This window comes from Numenius arquata, chromosome 7 (assembly GCF_964106895.1).
Source record: "Numenius arquata chromosome 7, bNumArq3.hap1.1, whole genome shotgun sequence".
Taxonomy (NCBI): domain Eukaryota; kingdom Metazoa; phylum Chordata; class Aves; order Charadriiformes; family Scolopacidae; genus Numenius; species Numenius arquata.
This window is the reverse complement of record NC_133582.1, coordinates 30787129-30806626: the sequence shown is the minus strand read 5'-3', so window position 1 is coordinate 30806626 and position 19498 is coordinate 30787129. Positions and strand designations below refer to the sequence as shown.

Below are 19498 nucleotides of genomic sequence, written 5' to 3'. Positions count from 1 at the left end.
GCTGCTGCCGACCGGCTGCGGGAAAGGGCCGGGAGGCGGCGGAGTGTACCGGAGCCCCCCTTGGTGGGTTCTCCCCCTCCCCATTAACGCTGCTGCGGGACCAACTATTGTTGTGTTTGCTTGGTTTTTTTTCGTTCCGTTATGATAATATTATTATTATTATTTATTATTATTATTATTAATTATTCCCCCCTCCTGCGTGTGTGTGACTGTTGTATTTTCTTTCAGACACCCCCTGTTCCCTCTTTTAGCACTGATTTTTGAGAAATGTGAATTAGCTACATGCACACCCAGGGAGCCCGGGGTAGCGGGAGGCGATGTTTGCTCCTCGGAGTCTTTCAATGAAGACATAGCAGTGTTCGCCAAACAGGTCAGCAAAACCGGATTGAAAGAGTAAAGGGGAAAAAAAAATCGTAACGAGAAAAACAAGTATCTGTTGAGATAAAGATGCGCGTTCCCCCTCCCCCTTCTCTTACTGCAAGAGGGGGGAGAAAAAAAAAACCCACCCCCAAAAAAACCAACCAAAAACCTTAACCAAATCAAACTATATGGTGTGTGTGTGGGGGGAAATCTCGGTGTTTACCTCCCCCTTAAAGAAATGAATGGATGGGAGCGGGGTGTGCGCCCCGGCGGGAGTTGCGCTGCGCTGCGCGGCTCCCGGGCCGGGCCGGGGCTCTGCCGGGGAAGCTCCGGAGGTATATATATATTTTTTTTTCTTTCGGTGTATTTGATTCACTTGTTCAAGCCTTTGGCTGATGGACTAAAATCCCGCAGTCAGGGCTTTGCACGAAAGGTTACATAATGGACCCGACAGTGTAATGAAGCAAGAAATAATAATGTCTGCTTTTTCTGCTTCCATATTTCAAATCTTTTTTATTATTATTATTTTTTTTCCCCCCTCCCTTTCCTCCCTTTTCTTCTATTTAGATCCGAGCAGAGAAACCCCTCTTTTCCTCTAATCCTGAACTGGATAACTTGGTAAGAGTTAACAACACTTCTTCCTCTCCCCACCCCCACCCCGCCACCCTCCCTTCCCTTCCCATTTATTTTTTATTTATTTATTTATTTTAACTTCTATGTCTCCCGGAGAGGTGGTTTTGGTGGTACTAAATTGACAATTTCTCACGTGGAATTTTTGGGGTTTTTTTTTAAATTTTTTTTCTTAAATGGTGACGATGACGATTTTTATAATTACAAGTACCACGCAGTGCGGTAATTGCGTGGAAGTGGGGAGAAAAAAAAAAAAAAACAACAACAAAAAAAAAAAAGAAAGAAAAAGCAAAATCCCATAAGGATATCCATAAAGCAAGCCCCATCCGAAAGGGAGCTTGCGGGCTTGATGGCGAACTCGCCCGCCCGAGAGGAGCGGGGATTTATCCACGCTTGTGACCGCGCACCTTTGGAGCAGCCGGATGGGAAACGTAGGGGGTTGCTGTGGCTGGAGCTGCACCCTTCGTTATCTCACCAAAAAATGAGGTCTTTCCTCTCTTCCCTTTATTTTTTTTTTTTTTTTTTTTTCCTTAAGGATAAACAAATATTTCGCCTCCGCTGGAGAGGAGCCTTGCTCTCGCTTTTGCAAAGCAAGGAGCCAGCGATGGTGTTTAGAGGGTTGTTTTGTTTTGTTTTAAAAGAAATGTTTATGATCCGTATAATTTAGTTGCTTCGTTTGCAATAGGGTTTGGGGGGTTGGTTGCTTTTTTGGGGTTGTTTTGTTTTTTGGTTTTTTTTTTTTTGGTTAACTCTAGATCGCTTCTCGTTAAACAGCGCACAAAGCCACCGCTATTAAGTTTTAGTGTTATTGCCATAAATCAAAACAACTTTTTATTTACTACTAGAGAAAAGTCAAGCTTGCAAAGTGCGGCAGGGGCGGCTGTGGGAAATATCCCCAAATCCAGGGATGAGATAAATACTCGTGTTGTTTGTATCTTTGCAGATGATTCAAGCCATACAAGTATTAAGGTTTCATCTGTTGGAATTAGAGAAGGTAATTTTTGTCTCTCTCTCTCTCTCTCTGTCTTTTCCTTCCTCCTCCGTTTCAGAACTGCTGAAGTTCAGGCTTCTGGTAAATTTGCATAAATGTCTTTCTTTCTGGTAATTAGTGTCAAGACCAATCTTGGCGTCCATTTCTCTTCGCAGTTTAATTACAATTTCAGCCTCTAAAACCGGGCTCTCAAACGCCCAGGCCTTGTGTTCATTGTAATACTTTGCTGGCTTTGTATAAATAGTTGCAGTTCTGTGGTGCCGCAGATGAGACTCCAAACGGTTGGTTCAGCCAAACCCCTGAAACTGTGATTTAAAAAAAAAAAAATTAAATTATTTTATTTTTTATCAGTGGTGGTGGGGAAGAGACTTTGGTTACAGTTAGTCGGGATGGGGAATTTTTTTTTTTTCATTATTTCTTTTTTTTTTTTTTTTTTCCTTAAGAGCCATCTGCAGGTCAGGCTCAGGGCACGGATTGTCCTGTAACATTTTGCAGAGACAAAGCAGAGTTGATAGTTTTGTCTGTCTCTTGTTCCTGGGAATATTGTACACCTCCGAGCAGAAGAAAGAGATTGCAGCCTAAACGTGTTTTTTTTTTTTTTTTTTGCTGGCTATTTTAGAAATCTTAGGAGGGAGAATGCTAATTTCTAAGAAGGCGGTGTCACCCGAGCTCACATTAAATTGGAAGTGCGCTCTGGTTTCCTGAGGATTTTTTACGTGTCATTGATAGCTGGCCTAGAAGAGAATTCCCTTTCTCCTAAAAATAAACATTTTGAGAGGTTTTTAAATAGTTGAAAAGTTTCGCGGGAGCCTCGGCCACTTTATCTAACCATAACTGGCAGGTTGTTCTCCCTCTACCCGAAATGTGTTAAAATCTGCCCATTAATCGAGGTGGCTCAGGTACGGGTCTATCAGAGCGACTGGGGATTTCAGGGCACGGATGCCTGTAATGTATTTCAGCAGTGCATCGGGATTTATTTATTATTTTATTATTTTTTTTAAATCCTTTTTTCTGTCCTCATACCCCTTTGGAAAGGGTTTATGATGAAATAACTGGATGAAATTAAATAGTTTACCTTAAATGTCACCCATGCAGGTCACCTCTCTAATGGCCACAGCTCCGGGAGCAGATGAATTTAACACGGGTGTTGAATATGTTGTAGCCTGTGAATCATCTTGTCACTGTCAATTTTCTGGGATATCTCTATTTTGCGAGAAAAGAAAGTTATTCCTAATTCTGGATGCGTCTAGAGGTCTCGGGGGGATAATTGCAGTGTGTTTCCCCTATTTAGGACTTTTGATGTCACAGGGGTGAAGGGGGGAGACTGGTTGCACTTGTCAATTTTACTTATGTATTCCTGATTATATTTTCTTCCATTTCCCCCCCCCCCCCTTTTTTTTTTCTTTTTCCTCTTTTTTTTTTCCACTTTTTTTTTTTTTAAAAAAACCTCTGTCATAATGTAGGTACACGAATTATGTGACAATTTCTGCCACCGGTATATTAGCTGTTTGAAAGGAAAAATGCCTATCGATTTGGTCATAGACGATAGAGAGGGCGGATCAAAATCGGACAGTGAAGACATAACAAGATCAGCAAATCTAACAGATCAGGTATGATCTCGCCAACGCTGAAATTTGTATGCAGATCGCTCGCCGGGTCACTACGCCTCCTTTTATTATTTGCATATGATTAAGTCCCTTTTAGATAAATTTCCATCGAAATGAAAATTTTTGAATAATGTGGCTATTATTGCTTCATTAAGGCTTGCTCCCGGATCCGACCTGGCGAGATGAGCTTGTAAAAGCATCGCCTGCAAACTCGACCTGTTTCTTGTCGCTTTTAATTTTTGTCTTGATTTTATTTACCCTTTGCAATAATAGAAGCCGTGTCCGGGACTCGCTGGCTTCTTGGTGGCTTAGGAAAGGAAGGGCTGGGGAGCCCTTAAGAATAAAATAAGAATAAAATCCGAGATAGGTGGTCCGGGGGAAGACAGAGAGGGTTTGAAATCTAGCAAATGCTGGCTATTTTCTCCCCGTCTCTACGGTTCATTAGTCCGTCTTGTCAGTTTTCCTTGGCCGAACGCTTTTAGACTTCAGTGAACATTGCTTTGTGCACGCCTGCCTGCTGCAAACGCGCCTATTTTATTTTACTTAATGGGGGGGGGGGGGGGGGGGGGAGAGGAGAAAATAAGACGGGCCCCAGGTTTTAAATTATTTCCCCTTCCGTCTTTCAAGTTTTCACACCCCCCCCCCCCATTAAAAACAAAATATAAATAAATACAATTATCCGACACCCCCCCACCCCCCCCAAAGCAAGCCTTGCGTGGCTCTGAGGGTGTCCAGGTTTTGTCTGGGATGATTCAAACCTTTCACGCCGGCTGTAGCCGATGTGGGAACTAGGGATGAGCTGGGAAAGCTGGCTGTCCCCCTGTCCCCCTCCCCTTCTCCCGCGGCTGTCCCCTCCGCTGGGCTTAGCCCGGGAGCCTTGCCTTTTTAATGGGAGCGCTTGGGGCTAATTCAGGAGGTGCCCAGGGGCTAAATTAAGCTCCTAAATGATGGAAGTGGCTGAGAGTTGGTTGGGGTTTTTTGGCTTCCCTCCCCCCCCCCCCCAGCCCTGACTTGGGTAAAACTGCGGGATTTTCCCCCTCGGCTTGCTTTTTTTTCCCCACCCCGAGGGGTAGCAGCGCTTTGGCTGCGAGACCCCCGGACACAGAGACACCAACCCCCCGACTAACCTCCCCCCTTCCCCCCCCCCCCCCCAAGTTCTTTCTTCTTGATGCTCAGCCTCGTAAATAACAGTCTTAGGAGTAATCAGCTCCCGACTCTGGAGGTTTCCTTTTGTTCAAGCAAGGCGCAGTCAAGCAGACAGGAGTTCCCTCAGCTGCTTTGCCATTCTCGCCAGCGCTGCCAGCCAGGAGTTATTCTATAGATTATTCTATAGGTGCCTCTTGCATTGCAGCGCGGGCAGAGTCCGAAATATTTTCTCCTATCTGCCCAAGGCCAGCGGGCTGCTGGTCGTGCCGTGGCGGGGCGGGGGAGGCAGGCTAGAAGGCAGGCATGAACTTTTTAAAAAGGGTTTATGCGCGCATATGTGGGTTTCGGGAGGGTTATTTGCTCCCCCTTCCCCTTTCTCCCCCCAGCCCCCCAATTTTTGCTCCCAATGGGGAAAAGCTTTGTGGGGCGGGAGGTGCCTGGCCGGCCGGGGAGGATGCTGCGGGGGACCGGGGGAGATGCTCCGGGGGGAATATACACCGGAGAGCCGGGGAGGATGCTCCGAGGGGCGCCGGGGAAGGTGCATCGGGGGGAATATACTCCGGGGGGCCGGGGAGGATGCTCCGGGGGGAATATACACCGGCGAGCCGGGGAGGATGCTCCGGAGGGCCGGGGGAGATGCTCCGCGGGGGTGGATGCTCCGGAGACTCGGGGAGGGGGGGGGGAAGATGCTCCGAGGGGCCGCGGGAGACGCTCCGCGGGGGGGAGCGGCGGCTCCGCGCAGCGCCTTAAAGCGAGGGGAGCCCTATAGCGAGGGTCGAGCTGGGGGAAGCTCGGCTCGCTGCTGTTGAATAAAAATTGTAATCCAACAAGTCTAACTAGAAAATGGGTTTCTAAAAGCTCTGGAGTGCTGGGTACATAAAGCTATTTGAGCAAATTACAAGAATCGCTCAGGGGCACGAATGAAATCAACACTTTAATTGCCTCCAAAATGAAGATTTATACCCCATTTTCCCAACGAATCATTATTTTATTAAAGTGAAAGCTAAAGAAATGAAGCTATAGTTTTGGGGTTGTCGGGGGAAGGGGGTCGTGTCCGCCCGCCCCCCCCCCCCCCCCCCCCCTTTTCCGCCAGGAGCGCGGATTTTGCGCGCCCGGCGTCGGCCCCCTCTCCCCCGCTGCGCGGGGCTCAGCCCCAGCATCCGCGGAGCTGCGCCGGCAGCGGGGCTTGGCTTTCCTTCTGGAAGAGAAAAGGCGCAAAAACCGCGCTTTTCTCCTCCTCCCCACCCGGCCGACGAGGCGGGCGGAGAAAACCCGCGGAGGGCGGGCGGGCGGGCGGCCGCGGAGGTTGCGCGGGGACAGTGTTTAGCGGGAGATGCGCGGCCGCCCGCGCCCCCCGGTAAACTTCGGTGCCAAGTCCGGCCCCGGCGAGACCGACAGTATCTGGGCCCTAATGGTTCAATAATAAGGTGTTGAGTGCTTGTCGCTGGGGCGGCTAATTAGGATGTCGCTCCGCGGTGCGCGTTTATGGCTTGCGCGGCCCTGGGCTGCGCGGGTGCGCAGGGCCGGGGCGGCTGGAGAGAGGGGCTGGCTCCCGGCTCCCTCGGCCTGCCCACGGTTGCATAGTTAAGTGTGTAAAAGCTTTTATTACGGATTTAATTACATTTTCTTATATTGTGGTAGTAAAGGTTACAGTTAACAGTTGGGGTTTTGTTTTGGTTTTGGTTGGTGGTTTTTTTTTTTTTTTAAATTTATTGGTTTCCCCGTATTTATTCTTTCCTTATAGGCCCCTCAATGCCTTTGGAAAGCCATGACACTAATGCTAGATTTTGCAGAGTAAAGCCCCATAACGCTAACCATTGTTCAGTGATTTAACCAGCTCAGTGGCAATAGGTCACTAAAATAGCATCCTTCTCCAACGGGCGCGACCCCGCTGCCTGCCAGGGTGGGACCTGCCGAGTTGTTTTTTACCAGTCCGGCTCCACAAGTACAAGTTTGGGGGTTGTTTTGGTTTGTTTTGTTTTTTTACTGGGAATAATTGAACTCGAGATCAACCAGGCCCTGGGACTTTAAAAATCCCGAGCTGAAGGATTGCGCCCATCCTCAAAGTTTCAAAATAAATAAACCTTCTTCTTCTTTTTTCTTCTTTCTTTTTTTTTTTTTTTTTAAATCATTAACTTTTCAAACATTTGCATGTTTAAATTTTCAAATGTTTGTCGGAGCCCAGAAAGATTTAAAACACAGCTGTTGCGTGATGCGGCTGGGAAAACTCCCTTCAATTAAAAAAAAAAACAAAAAAACCTAAAAAAACCCAAACCAACAACAAACCCCCAAAGACTGTCTGTAGTTAGATAGCAAAAATTGAGTTTTTTAGGTAATCCTAAACTCTTACCGTGGGGCTGTTTTCCTGAAGTCATGTCAGCTTGGCACCCAGGTGCTCTAGTCCCCCTACAAGAGCATCTCTACAGAAAACCTTTAGAAAGGCCGTTAAAAACACGCTATGAAGTAGCCACCGTATTCAAATAAAGGCTCTTTGCGGCGTAAAATGGATTTTATAGGGACAAACCAGTCCTTTCTTATGGAAAATAAACTTGTGGGGCAAATCTGCAGTAGTATTACTGGACAAAAATTATAATTTAATAACGCGCAAGCCAGTTACGGGCGCAGAAACTTTTAAAGGCAAATCGGCCGAGAGCCAAATTCCTATAGGGACTAGGAGGGAAATGATCAAAAAATGAACATGAAATAAGACTTCCTGTAAGAAGGCCCATAATTCAACATTATTTGACTCCACTGTCAGGGAAATTGTTGAAGGATAGTAAACTGATACTAGAGTCTCAGTCGTTTTTGTTACAGTCTTAAATGTTTGCAACTGTGGCGTTTTAGATGGCCCTTCTTGGGTGATAGTATATCATATATATATATATGTATATAATAAAGCCACACTTCTATTTAGGTTGTGATAGATTTTTATTTATTTTTTTTTAAATGTGCGCAATTGCAGAGTTTCTCTAAACAACACGCGGATAGACAGCGTCGTCTTCTTAAATGGGAAAAAAATGTTCGAATGTGTTCTTTACGAAGCAAGAATCATAAACTGGAAGGCAATGTATAGCGCATCGGAAGGTGACTGGGTCGGTTAGGGCATCGACCAGTTACGACGAGACTAACTTTCCCAAATACTTCAAATATATTAGCTGTACATTGCAGCCAATACAAAAATAATGCCTTTGAGGGGAAAAAAAAATAAAAAAAATACTGAGAAATACTGTTTTACTCGGGGACTTCTTCGCAGGTATTTTCAAACCGTGTATGGTTTTAGGTGGGGGGAGCTAAGAATATTACCACCTTCAGAATGTGTGTTCCCGTATTGGAGGAACAGGCATCAAAATAATAGATGCAGCACAGAGGGTGCAAGGTAGAATTCATTTCTGCATAATAAAAGAGTTACAGCCGAGCAGGGCTCTGAGAAGGACCAATAAAATAACGTTTAAAAGACTCAAAATTTAATTTTCTCCCACTGACTTTATGCCACCTTCAGCCAGTGAATCTTTTTGTTTGTTTGTTTTCAGGTAATGGTTGGTTTTTTTTTTTTCTGTTGTTGTGATATTTAGGAGCTGTTACTGTGCCCAAGTTTGGCAGACTCTTTAATGTAGAGATAGAACACGTTAATTTATATTCCGGACCTGTTGTCATCCCAACCGCTGTAGCTGAAATTGTATCACCAAAATAAGGTTTTCTTTGCTCTCCGTTTCTTTAAGCGCGTCAATAAGTTGTTAAGTAGATATGAGATTTAAGACATTTTTCTTTAATTTCTGATCTCAAGTCAAGAATCTTTGCAGGGGTGGGTTTGTGTTCTTTTTTTTTTTAAACAATTCAGAGATCCCGGACGGATCGGTCCTTACATCTGGGTGTAATATTTGCAGCTCTCCTCGAGTTGCGTGCTCAGACCTAACTTCTGGGGAAAGTTTTTCCAACTGAAGTCACCTTTTGTTGCAAAGGGTAGTTTAATTTCCTAATTTTTAAATTTTTTTTTTTTTAATTATTTTGCATCCTTTTCGATAATCAAACCCGACGGAGCTGAGTTTAAACCCCAGGTAACCCTGGAACTAAAACGTTTGGGAGCGTATCCCGAGGGATTCCCGCAAGCGGGAGCTCGCGGCGCCTTTGCGTTAGGGACCCGCAGATTGGTATTTATTTTGGGGGGGCGACTTGGAGGTTTGCAAGGAAGTTGTGGAAAGCAATGAGCTTTAAATTAAAAAAAAAACCAAAAACCTTAAAACCTTAAATTTAGGCTTTGTGGCTCCAGGGTTGGAGTCTTCCCTGGCTGCCCATCCGCAGGTAGCAATAAAGGGAGTGGGCTCTGCGCGCCGAAGGGTTACTGCAGCCTGGAGTGGGCAATGTTAGCACTTACAAAGAAACAACAAAAAAAAATCAGATTATATCGCTCTCAATCAAAATGAGTAAGCGTAGGTTGTGCTGATAAATACCGCTTTAAAAAGCAGCGAAAACCTGGCACAGCTTCTTTAAATTAAGGGGGTTTTGGTTTTTTTTTTTTTCTTGTTTTTGTTTTGTTTTGCATTTCTGCGTTTGGGGTTTGGTTTTTTTTTTTTGTTGTTGTCGTTGGTCACATGAGCGTGCAGTCAGGAGCAATCTTGTGTAATCTAAACAAATTTAAGAAGATAAAGAGGAGGGTTGTTTCCAAGTGGTCGTTAAAATTTTTGAAGGTTTCTGGAATTGTTTCCCGGTGGAGGTTGTGTGGGAGCAGGAGGGACCGGGGCACGCTGCAGTGTCACCTCCTGTCCTCGGCGTGCTCCCTCCCCTCTCTCCGATGCTCGGTTGCTTGGAGCAGGCTTTGACTGATTTGGAAATTTGTGTTTATATTTGTGTTTTGGGTTTTGGTTGGGTTTTGGTTTGTTTTGGTTTTTCCTGCAGCGGCAGCAACACTGGGAGAGGGTAACTCGTAACAGAGCGCGCAGTTTTGTGTTTTGCCTTGTTTGAGTGTATTTCTGCCCCCGATTCATGGCCCTGTATCTAACCCACCGCTGGTATTCTGTAACATCACTTAAAGGCAACGTGCCGACCGTTGGTTCAGCTCTTCTTTGGCCTGCTTAGCATGGTTGCCTTTTCCCTTCAAAAGGAAAAAAAAAAATAAAAAGAGATGTAACCCAGCCTCGGGGTGCAGGTGAGAGCAGAATCCCTGCAGGCCGATGTCCTTGGGACTCATTTTTTTTTTTAATGTAGGTGAGATCCCTGGAAAGCTTCATCCCCCTTCCCCATCGCCTCCGCAGCCTCAGCTCCTTGAGTTGCCTCCCTGGTTGTTGCCGTCGTGGCTTCATTTATTTATTTTCGCGTGTATATGTCCGAGAGGTAAAGAGCGACGCGGAGATTTCAGGCTTACGTGGGCCATTGTGCGGGCGATGGCACAGGCCGTGGGTGGTTTTTGGGAGGGTTACCGGATTTTGGGAAAAGAGGGTTTGAGATTCATCAGTAGGCATCCGGGCAAGTGGTCAAAATTTAAACGTCGGCGAGTTGAATTTAAAAAAATAAAATAAAATAAAATAAATCAGTTTGTCCTGAAAGCAAAGGGCCTGTTTGCAATTTAAAAAAAAAAAAAAAAAGAGTTTTAAAAGTTATAGTACAAGAGACTGTCATTTCCTCGCTAACTTGGGGAAGGCGGGATGGAAAGAAATGGATTTGAGCCCAAATTTTCCCGTGCTTACTTTTGCCGGCGGTTGCACAGGCTGCCGAAAGTCATGGTGGCTTCTTGTTTTGCAAGTGGCTTCTTGTTTTGCAAACCTCTTCAAATCCAGGCCAGGCGCCCCGCTGAAGAAATGTTTGGGTTCCTCCTCCCACCTCCCCCCAACCCCGCTACACCTCGTCGGAGGTTATACGTTAACCACCCATGAATTTGGGGGATCAATAAAGGGATAACTGTGAAAGGCAATGGCCCGTAAGACGCGGGGAGCGAGATGGGTTGATCTAACAGTTCCTGCCTGGCCTCCAAACTCGATGAATCTCTGGGTTTGTCCACACAAGGACACTCAGGAGAGGTAAGACAAATTGATTGGGTGTAAAATTAAAGTGCATTAGTTAAAGTGCATTGCACTATTGTGTGGATGCTCTCATTCAGAAGTAAAGTGGCCTTAGTTCACTTTAGCCTAATCCCCTTTGGAGTAGGCCACTTTTCTTTTGAATGGGAACATCCACATTAACTTTTAGTTAATTCGTCTTTCCCCAGCGTCCTGGCGGCCTCGTGCCCGCCGCCCTGGAGAGGCTGGGCCGGCCAGGCGCTGGCTCCCCGCGACTTTTAGGTAAGCTTTTCATTAGGCATATTCATCTCCGCAGCGGCAATTAACCGCCGGCGTTCGTCATCGCCCCGGCCGGGGCTCCGCGCCCTCCTCTCCCCGCTCCCGCAGCTCAAGAGAGAGATTGTTTTTAATGCTGCCCAGGGGAAAAAAATAAAATAATAATAATAATGGGAAAGCCAAGGATTTGGGGGCTGGATTGGGCTGAGGTGGCAGGGACGAGGGGGAGAGCTGCCTGTGCCCCGTTCTGGGGGGCGCTGCGGTTTTGGGGTGGGTGTGTGTGTGATGTTTCCCAGGGGAATATGGCATTAAGTTGTCCCTGGTATCAGTCCTGCGCCCGGTAACCTCAGCGTTTTATTTTGCGACGGTGGTTTGCCATCCTGACCCGCTTCCCTGTGGAGGCAGTTGCTTCCACATCCACTGATAAGCAGGTTTTTGAAGGCAGCGAGGAGACGTCGATGAACTCTTTTCAGCTGGTATTTCCAACCGTAAACCCAAGGGCTGGGAATTAACTTGTAGGAGAACTAATTTACCTGGCGAAGAAAAGAGTGGTGAGGTAGTTTTGGAAGCGGTTTTATATTCTCGCTTGGAGTTCACTGAGCTTGAGTTTTGGTTAGAGGTATTTTCGGGTGTCTTCTAGAGCTTATAAGTAACCTATTTATTTACTTTTTTACTGACTAAGCCGTGTGTGCAAACGCTGCGCCGTGTCACACTCCTGCCGTCGCCCGTTCCATTCATAATAAAATTTACAAGGCTTCTTGCATTAGTAAGCAATTTGCTATTGGAGCCTTTCCTAGAAATACAGAATTCTATTTCACCAAAGTATTGTCTTTCCTCTTCAATCAGGGCCGAGGTGAGCTATTTTCTCAAGGACTCTCCAGGCATCTATATGATATTCCCACTTGTGCAGATGATCTCCAAAACTGCATTACTTACTCCTCCGTCCTGAAAGGCCATCGCAGTAAATTAAAATTCTCTTATTAGCGTCACCGGGCTTTGAATCTGGCCAGCTAATTTTGTGTGCAGTTTGGCTTTTCCTTTATTATTAGTTGTTTGGTTTGTTGTTTTGTTGGTTTTTTTTTTTTTTTTTAATATAAAGCAAATATGCATCCAGACCCTCTTTGCTAAAATAAACAGGCCAACAATAAAAGAGGGGTGATTCTTCATTTGCTTAAAAGAACTGCCTGTTTTAACTTCAGAAGTACTGACCCAGAGTAAAGCAACAGCTGATGCCATCACAGGCAGTGCACTGTATTCAAACAGCTGTGCAAAATGAAAAGCTGCGGTATTAATCCTGCCATTCACAGTTTATTTAAGTTTTTCAAGCTTCTCTCATATGGGCATGGCATCAATGCCTAATTATGCCTCCATTAGGGTTACTGGGCCCTTAATACAGAAAATGATTGTGTTTCAAATTTGGAAAGCTGCATCGATGTAATCTAAGATTCTTGCAGCTGGCACACGTTCAGGGAATGCAAACTTTACCTTGTAATTTTCTTTTCATTCGGCTGGTCTCTAGGTTTTGGTCCGGTTTCGTTGTCACCGAGAAGGTCGGGCCGTTGGTGGCGTTTTTAACGTGGGCTTTAAATAGCTCCATTTAAGGCGGCCGAGCTCTGGGGAAGCGAGGGACAGAGCGGACTGAAAACTTGGCGGCTGTGTCCGTCCCCTTCCCCTGGGGCGGGGGGCTTTGGCCGCCTCTGCAAATAGAAATGGGAGAAACAAACGCCTGGAGCCTGGTGGGCAGGCGAGGGGTTTTGTCTCATCAGCGTTTTGGTTTCACCAAAGCTGCGGTTTCGCCGTGGACGGGAAAGCCTTGACCCCTCTGGCTTGGCTCTCCATGTGCTCCCCCACCCACGGTCCTGGGGTGGGGTGGGCAGAGATGTCTCTGTCACCTGCTCACCGATGCTCAGCACCCTCTCACATGGGTGTCTTGGCTTCATCCGGCGAGCTAAGTATTAATATTCCCAGCCCCTTGCTAGGAACCCTCCCGGGAGGACACTGTAGAGAGGAGAAGTGCTGGGGACTCAGCAGGTGGCACTTCTGGTTTTAGGCTTGAGCCGGTGCGGAGGACCCTTTGGCTCCTTGGGGTGCAGAGGGACGTGCCGTGCCACGGTGGCCTTGGCCCCGGAGCTCCTCCACTCGCCCCCGTGCCACGGAGGTACCTTGTGTAGGTAGACTTGGCCAGAGTTTTTGCTGAGGGGGAGTGTCCCCTGTGGTTTGTAATTAATAAAACGTCTCCTGCCTACTGTCGTGCCGGGTTACGGGGGAGCAGTTCTGCCGCGTCCTGGCCGCAGCTGTGTTTCGGTGACGGGTACAGCCATGTCAGCATGAGGCCAGTAGAAGTCACAACTTGGGTCTCTCCTTCGCTCGTGTTCGCACAGGCTTTTTCGGCGGCGCTTGACACAAGCAGGGGCTCAGCGGCTGAGTGACGCTGCTGGCCATCACTGCGGCGGGAGGGTGACAGTGACGGGGAGAGAAGCCTTTCAAGCACATGGGCCAGTCGGTGGCAGGCAGCTTCCCGGTGCCGCCCGCTGTTTTCAGGGATGCTCGGGATCAGGTGCCCCCTGTTTGCAGGGATGCTCGGGATGAGGTGTCCACTGTTTTCAGGGATGCTCGGGGTGAGGTGTCCCCTGATTGCAGGGATGCTCGGGATCAGGTGTCCGCTGTTTTCAGGGATGCTCGGGGTGAAGTGTCCCCTGTTTGCAGGGATGCTTGGAATCAGGTGCCCCCTGTTTGCAGGGATGCTCGGGATGAGGTGCCCACTGTTTGCAGGGATGCTCAGGATGAGGTGTCCGCTGTTTTCAGGGATGCTCGAGGTGAGGTGTCCGCTGTTTTCAGGAATGCTCGGGGTGAGGTGTCCCCTGTTTGCAGGGATGTTCAGGATGAGGTGTCCGCTGTTTTCAGGGATGCTCAGGGTGAGGTGTCCCCTGTTTGCAGGGATGCTCAGGATGAGGTACCCGCTGTTTGCAGGGATGCTCGGGGTGAGATGCCCCCTGATTGCGGGAATGCTCGGGATGAGGTGCCCGCTGTTTGCAGGGATGCTCAGGATGAGGTGCCTGGAGCATCCTTGCCCCTTTCTGCCTGGTGTGTTTTGCAGCTGTGTTACCCCAGGAGGCTCCTGCTCTCCTCCCCGTTGTGCAAACCAGTTTTACTAGCGTGGTTTCCACCTACCAGGGGAACGTTGTTGAGCTTTTCCCATGTCCATGAGGCCCATGGCAGTGCTTTGTGGCACGGCTTTATGGAAAAAGTACGGTATATACGACTGCGTCTTGCTACGTTCATATAACCCCTCTGAAGGATCTCTTTTTTTATTATTTTTCCTTAAAGCTAGAGAGAGGGTAAACACATGACTAGTACGTGCAGGGAGGGTTAGTTTTGTTCTTGAATAAATGCAAGTGGGTGCCTCAAGGTGGGGTTTGGTTCGCAGTGACAAGTGTTTGAGAGATCCTTTGGGTGAGAACTGGTATGGGGATGCTGGAGGTGGGGACCACCACTCTGCTGGCACCACGAGGCCGGAGGGGAGAGGCGGATGCTCTGCCCAGGTCTGTCGCTGAGGTTTTGGGGGCGAGATGATTAGTTGCTTGTGAGCTGAGATTTTCTACTTCGCCCTTATAGTCAGGTAGGGTTTGATACCTTAATTTATATGTCATATAGTCAGAGCAAGGTATAGGAGATGAATAAGAATAAGAAGTGAGATGTTAAAGTAATTAATTATTTCACTCTGTGGGTAGTTTAGAGAACGTAGTGTAAAGAAAGCAAACCATTTCTGTTTGCTGTCACAGGGAAGCGCTATGCTGAATCGAAAGGCTGATGGTGAAAGTTGGTTTTGGTGGCTTTGTGCTTTGGTTTTAGCCACTTCTGCTATCTTCCGCGTAATTACCACTTTTAAAATGTATTTAAAGGAGGGAGGGGATAAACTTGAGCACTGGAAGGAGTAAGTAGCAGTAGCTGCCCAGTAACTTCTGCAGAAGGAGCAGAGCTGTGGGGCTGACTGGAAGCATTGGTAGGGTGGTGGACGCTCTGCCCGTTCCAAGGCACGGGCCCACCTTGGGGGCCCTGCCACCAGCCCTACGCTGCTATGAGCCCCATGGGGTTCTCCAAAATCTCCCTGGGAGGCACAGCGAGGCCACAGGGACCTCTCAGCCCAACTTTTTCGGGTGACTCTGGCGGCCAGCTGTGCTTCCAAGCCATCCCTCAATGAGCGGGTGGAGGCGGCTGGGGAGCCACAGCCATCTCAGCCTGGCAAACCACCCCTGGAGCTTGCCCTCCTCCAGCTCCCATGGCCCAGGCTCGGTGGGTTTGATGACCACCGGGCTCGCTGGTGTGTGGCTGGCAGAGCTGGGCCGATTCTTCTGCCTCCGCGGCGGAATTGGGCTTGTTGTGAAACGGTGGAAAGTGGAGGAGCCAATCCGCGGAAGGGTTTGGCCACGAGCGTTGGAAAATGTGAATCACGGGGATTCCAGTTTTAAGCCTTCTGGAGATAACGGGCAGCACGTACCCGAGTGCGTGACTTGCAGACAGCCTTAAAAAACAAGGCGGCGCCCTCGAGATTAAGCAAACGCCTTATAATCAGGAACACGTTTTATACCCAGCGCAGCCCTTGCAGGTATCGCATCCATTCAGACGGAAAGGTGTAGCCGGAGCGAAGCTAATTACCCCGCAATTTAATTTCAGTGTTGAACAACACTGGGAGGCGAGTGGGCTCTTGAATCCTGGCGAACAATGCGCTGTAATCAAAATAGGCTGACTCCAAACGGCGTCTGTTGTCAGTTAGCTAAAAAGACCATTTGATAGTTGTGACATACGCTCGGCGTTTTCGCTTGCGATGGAGCCAGAGTGACACTGTGGCTGTTGCAGAGCAAGGGCCGGCCATCCTGGTGCCTTCCCTCCCCGAGAAGCCCCGGTTGGGCTGATGGGATGCTGGAAGTTGGGAGGGCATGTTAAAATAAATAAATAAATAAAAAAAAATTTACAGCGGGTGCCCTGTTGGGTTAATTTTGTCTTCCCAAAGGATACCGCCTCCAAAAAATGTGTCAGGGGACCGCGTAGAGATGCAGGTATTGCTGTAAGTGAAGACCCAGTGTTTGCCTGAGCCCAGGTGTTCGGGCTGAAGCGCGGATCCTTCCAAACACCGGCTGCCGCCGAGGATACCTGCTGGGCAGAGGGGTGGGAAAGGCTTGAGGGCTTCTTCTTCTTCACCCCGAATCTGGCCGGGAAGGTCAGGGTGGGGACCTCAGCCAGCCGTCTGATAGCCTGGGCCATCCCAGTCAGACCCCGGGCAGCTGGCAGATCCCCTTCTAAATGACTTTTAACACGTACATGCAATAAAAGGAAGGGACGGCAGACGCTCGTTTTCTGGCTAAGTGGCAAGGCGTTTTTCCTGTTTACACCTTTGGAGTCATCATTACATGAAATATTGAACAGGAAACTCTTATTTGTCTCTGAAGGCCTTTTTCCCAGTCTAGAAAGACTCTGAAAATATCCTAGCCATATTAAATTCAGTAGAAGCCCGGGAGGACTAACACACCTCCAGCCTTCAGGACATAGCGGTGTCGTTTGGAGCCGGCTGTGCATGTTTCTGCACGATATTAGACTTTTTTAAAAAAATAAAAAAAAAATCTACGTGGAGCAGTGATTTTATCTCCCCTGACCGCGAAGCTGTGTTTTCCTTGTGTCGGGAAAGGGACGGGGATTAATGCTATCTAGCGATAGAGCTCTTATCAAAGGGAGGAGGCGGGTTTACAATGCGGGGTTGCTCTAAATAGAAAGTACTAGTCAATGTTTGCTGTGTGGGAGACAAAAACCCTGCATCACCACCAGCTGCCTCCGTTAACCTGGCCAGGCAGGCGGTGTTTACTGTTGAGCTGAGATTAAAAAAAAAAAAAAAAAAAAAGAGGAATGAAATAAGGTCCATCTAATGGAAGGCACGCTGGGATCGAGACCGTTGCTGCCCAGGCTTCTTGGGTGTCCATCATGGCTACCACATGCGGCAACCACCAATGCAAGAAGCAAAACCCAAGGTTTGACTGCCCCCAAAAGACGTTTGCTTTTGTTACTGCCAGAGGTGGTTTTTGGGTGGCTCTGGAGAGAGAAAGTCCAGCTGCCTGTGCTGCCCCCCTCCCTCCCCCCGGAGAGGGACTTTGGAGATGGTTCCACAAGTGCAGAAGGTTTGATTTCAGCATGTGCAGAAGGTGGTGGGATGGTGCTTCTGGCAGGTTGCAGCCTGGGCTGGTGGGGACCGGGGGGGGTGTCTCTGCATACCTGTGACCATGTACATCCCCCCGCGCCCACAAACACGCGCCAGCGGGTTTTTCAAAAGCCTTGCCCCTGCAGAACTGGTGGGGCTTTGGTGCCTCCTGGAAGAGAAGAGCTGTGGTTTTCCCCCTTCCTTTTTGTCTTTATGTTCCACCCAGTCTGATCTCCGTTTCATTCTCCTATTATTTTTTTGTGGTTTTTGCTTGCTGCTTCTTATTATTCTTTTTCCTTTGGAAAGCGCTGTCACCCTGTCCTTTTGCACTGATGTCTTCTTTTCTATTCGGCCCATTTGGGGCTCTCAGGCCTTTTTCTCTCCTTTCCCTGCCATCGTTCCCTCTACTCCTCCCAGTTCTGAAGGTACAGGGGGGGAGTGGGAAGCTCAGGAGATACCTCCATGGGTACACAGCCGGTGTCGTGCTGCATGAAGATGTTAGCTCCTTCTCTGAACCCGGGTGTGTTCGGCAATGGATCCTGATAGCTGGGCGAATGGAGAGAGCTCCTGTCGCTTGGTGGGTGTTGGTTTGATGATCCTTGCACTATGCGACGTTAATTGTGCCTCGGGTCCCTTCAGGTGAAACCTTGGCCTTGTGAAAATCGGTGGCAAAAGTCCTGTTGATTTCCAGTTTTCCATCCTCTGTGGGATTCGCATCGATACCTGCTCTCATGTCCTTTTATCCGTTTGTCTCAGAAAGCGTCCTATGTTACATGCATGAAGGCAGCTTACGTCTTATTTTTCCTATGCGGCTGCGAAGAGTCAGAGGAGAGTTTTACCCTCATTTGAAATAAGGGGAACCTAAAGATAGAAAGCTTACGACTTTTCTGGGGCTAGGAAGGGAATCCAGGTCAGAGCTAAGACTTGTACGCAGAATTTCTTCGGCTTTTTAGCTCAACAGGCCCTGCCACCTCGTATTGCTGCAAAGGTTTCCATCTGTGCAAGAGTCACCCTCGCTGTGCTGCTTGGTCACAGGCGGAGTTATCGCCCGTCTGTCGTTCCAACAACCTTATTTCTGTTGACTTGGAGCACCTCTTTTCTACCCAAACTCGGTGTATTATGCCTTTGTTGTTGCTCTAGCCAAAATAATTTGCCTCTGAATCTGAATTGCATATGAAGCAGTTTAGGGAAGAGCTACTGGCACTAAAAAGCATCTATTTTGCAGCATTTTGAGGTTCCTACATGTATTATTCTTCTGACCCTCTTGGTTTTGGTTGCACGTGATGTCCCCGTGTGGGTTTGGCAAGCTGGGAGGTAGGGTTGCTGGCCGGCAGCCTCAGCTGGCCCCACAAGGAGATGTTCAGATGGCAAAGCCATGAGCAGGTCCTCTTGGAAAATCAAGGTAGTCATAGACTCACGGAACAGTTAGAGTTGGAAGGGATCTTAAAGGTCATCCAACCCATGGACAGGGACACCTTCTGCTAGACCAGGTCATGACCATGGATTTCATGGTCCCCGAAGTTCTGTACTTGACAGAGATTGGAATAAACAATGTATATTTGTGGAATCTAGGAAATACACCGCGTTATATTTTTAACATTATCAAAGTATATTTTTAGTCCTGCTTACCAGTTTGTATTTTTCAAGGTCTTCTTCCCAATTAAGAGAGAATTCAGAAACTTCTGGATGAGAAACAGGCTACCTGAGGGTTATGACTAGCCGTGCTCTCCAGAAGTGAAGTGGGCTAAGGCTTGTGGATTGCAAAGACCAGGTCTGTCTATCATGCAGCTCCAGCTCCAGCATCGGCGCTATGGATTATACACTTAAGGTATTGAGCAGCCGTATCGAATGTTTTGCCCAAGTGAGGCTGGGGACATCAGTATAGCCAACAACCAGCAGGATAAACTACACAAAAAGTAAATCCTCGCTAACGTGGTGGATTAAGTTGGGAGGAGATGGATGAGATGACTTTGTGAAGCGGGCCTCGTATCTCTTTGAGTTCTTCTTACGCATTGTGAGCACCAGTATTTCCTGGCGTGGTGGGTCACTACCCTCGAGAGGACCGGGGGGAAGGTTTTTAGAAGGGCGGAGTTAAGAAAAATCTGAAGAACATTTCAAACATAACGCATTACTTTTTTTTTTCCTAATGAATAAGTATTTAATTTAAGAAAAGAAAATAAGATAAAACTTCAGAAGGGAAACAATAAGCCCAAATTATGTTGACAAATTGCTGGCAGCAGCTCAGTTCCTCCAGGGCGAGGGGATGAATGATTATACCTGCAGCCAATTCTCTTGTAGCCTGGAGGAGCGG

General features: G+C 47.8%; 1 protein-coding gene across 1 annotated transcript in view; it reads left to right on the top strand.

The window, feature by feature from the left end:
* The first annotated feature begins 233 nt into the window (after positions 1-233).
* Positions 234-19498, top strand: part of MEIS1 (Meis homeobox 1) — a 113070-nt gene continuing 93805 nt past the window's right edge. The window contains exons 1-4 of the mRNA XM_074150753.1: positions 234-370; positions 928-978; positions 1934-1984; positions 3445-3591. Of these exons, the coding sequence (XP_074006854.1) occupies positions 1934-1984; positions 3445-3591 (198 nt within the window). The 5' untranslated portion in view covers positions 234-370; positions 928-978. The remainder of the gene's footprint in view (positions 371-927; positions 979-1933; positions 1985-3444; positions 3592-19498) is intronic.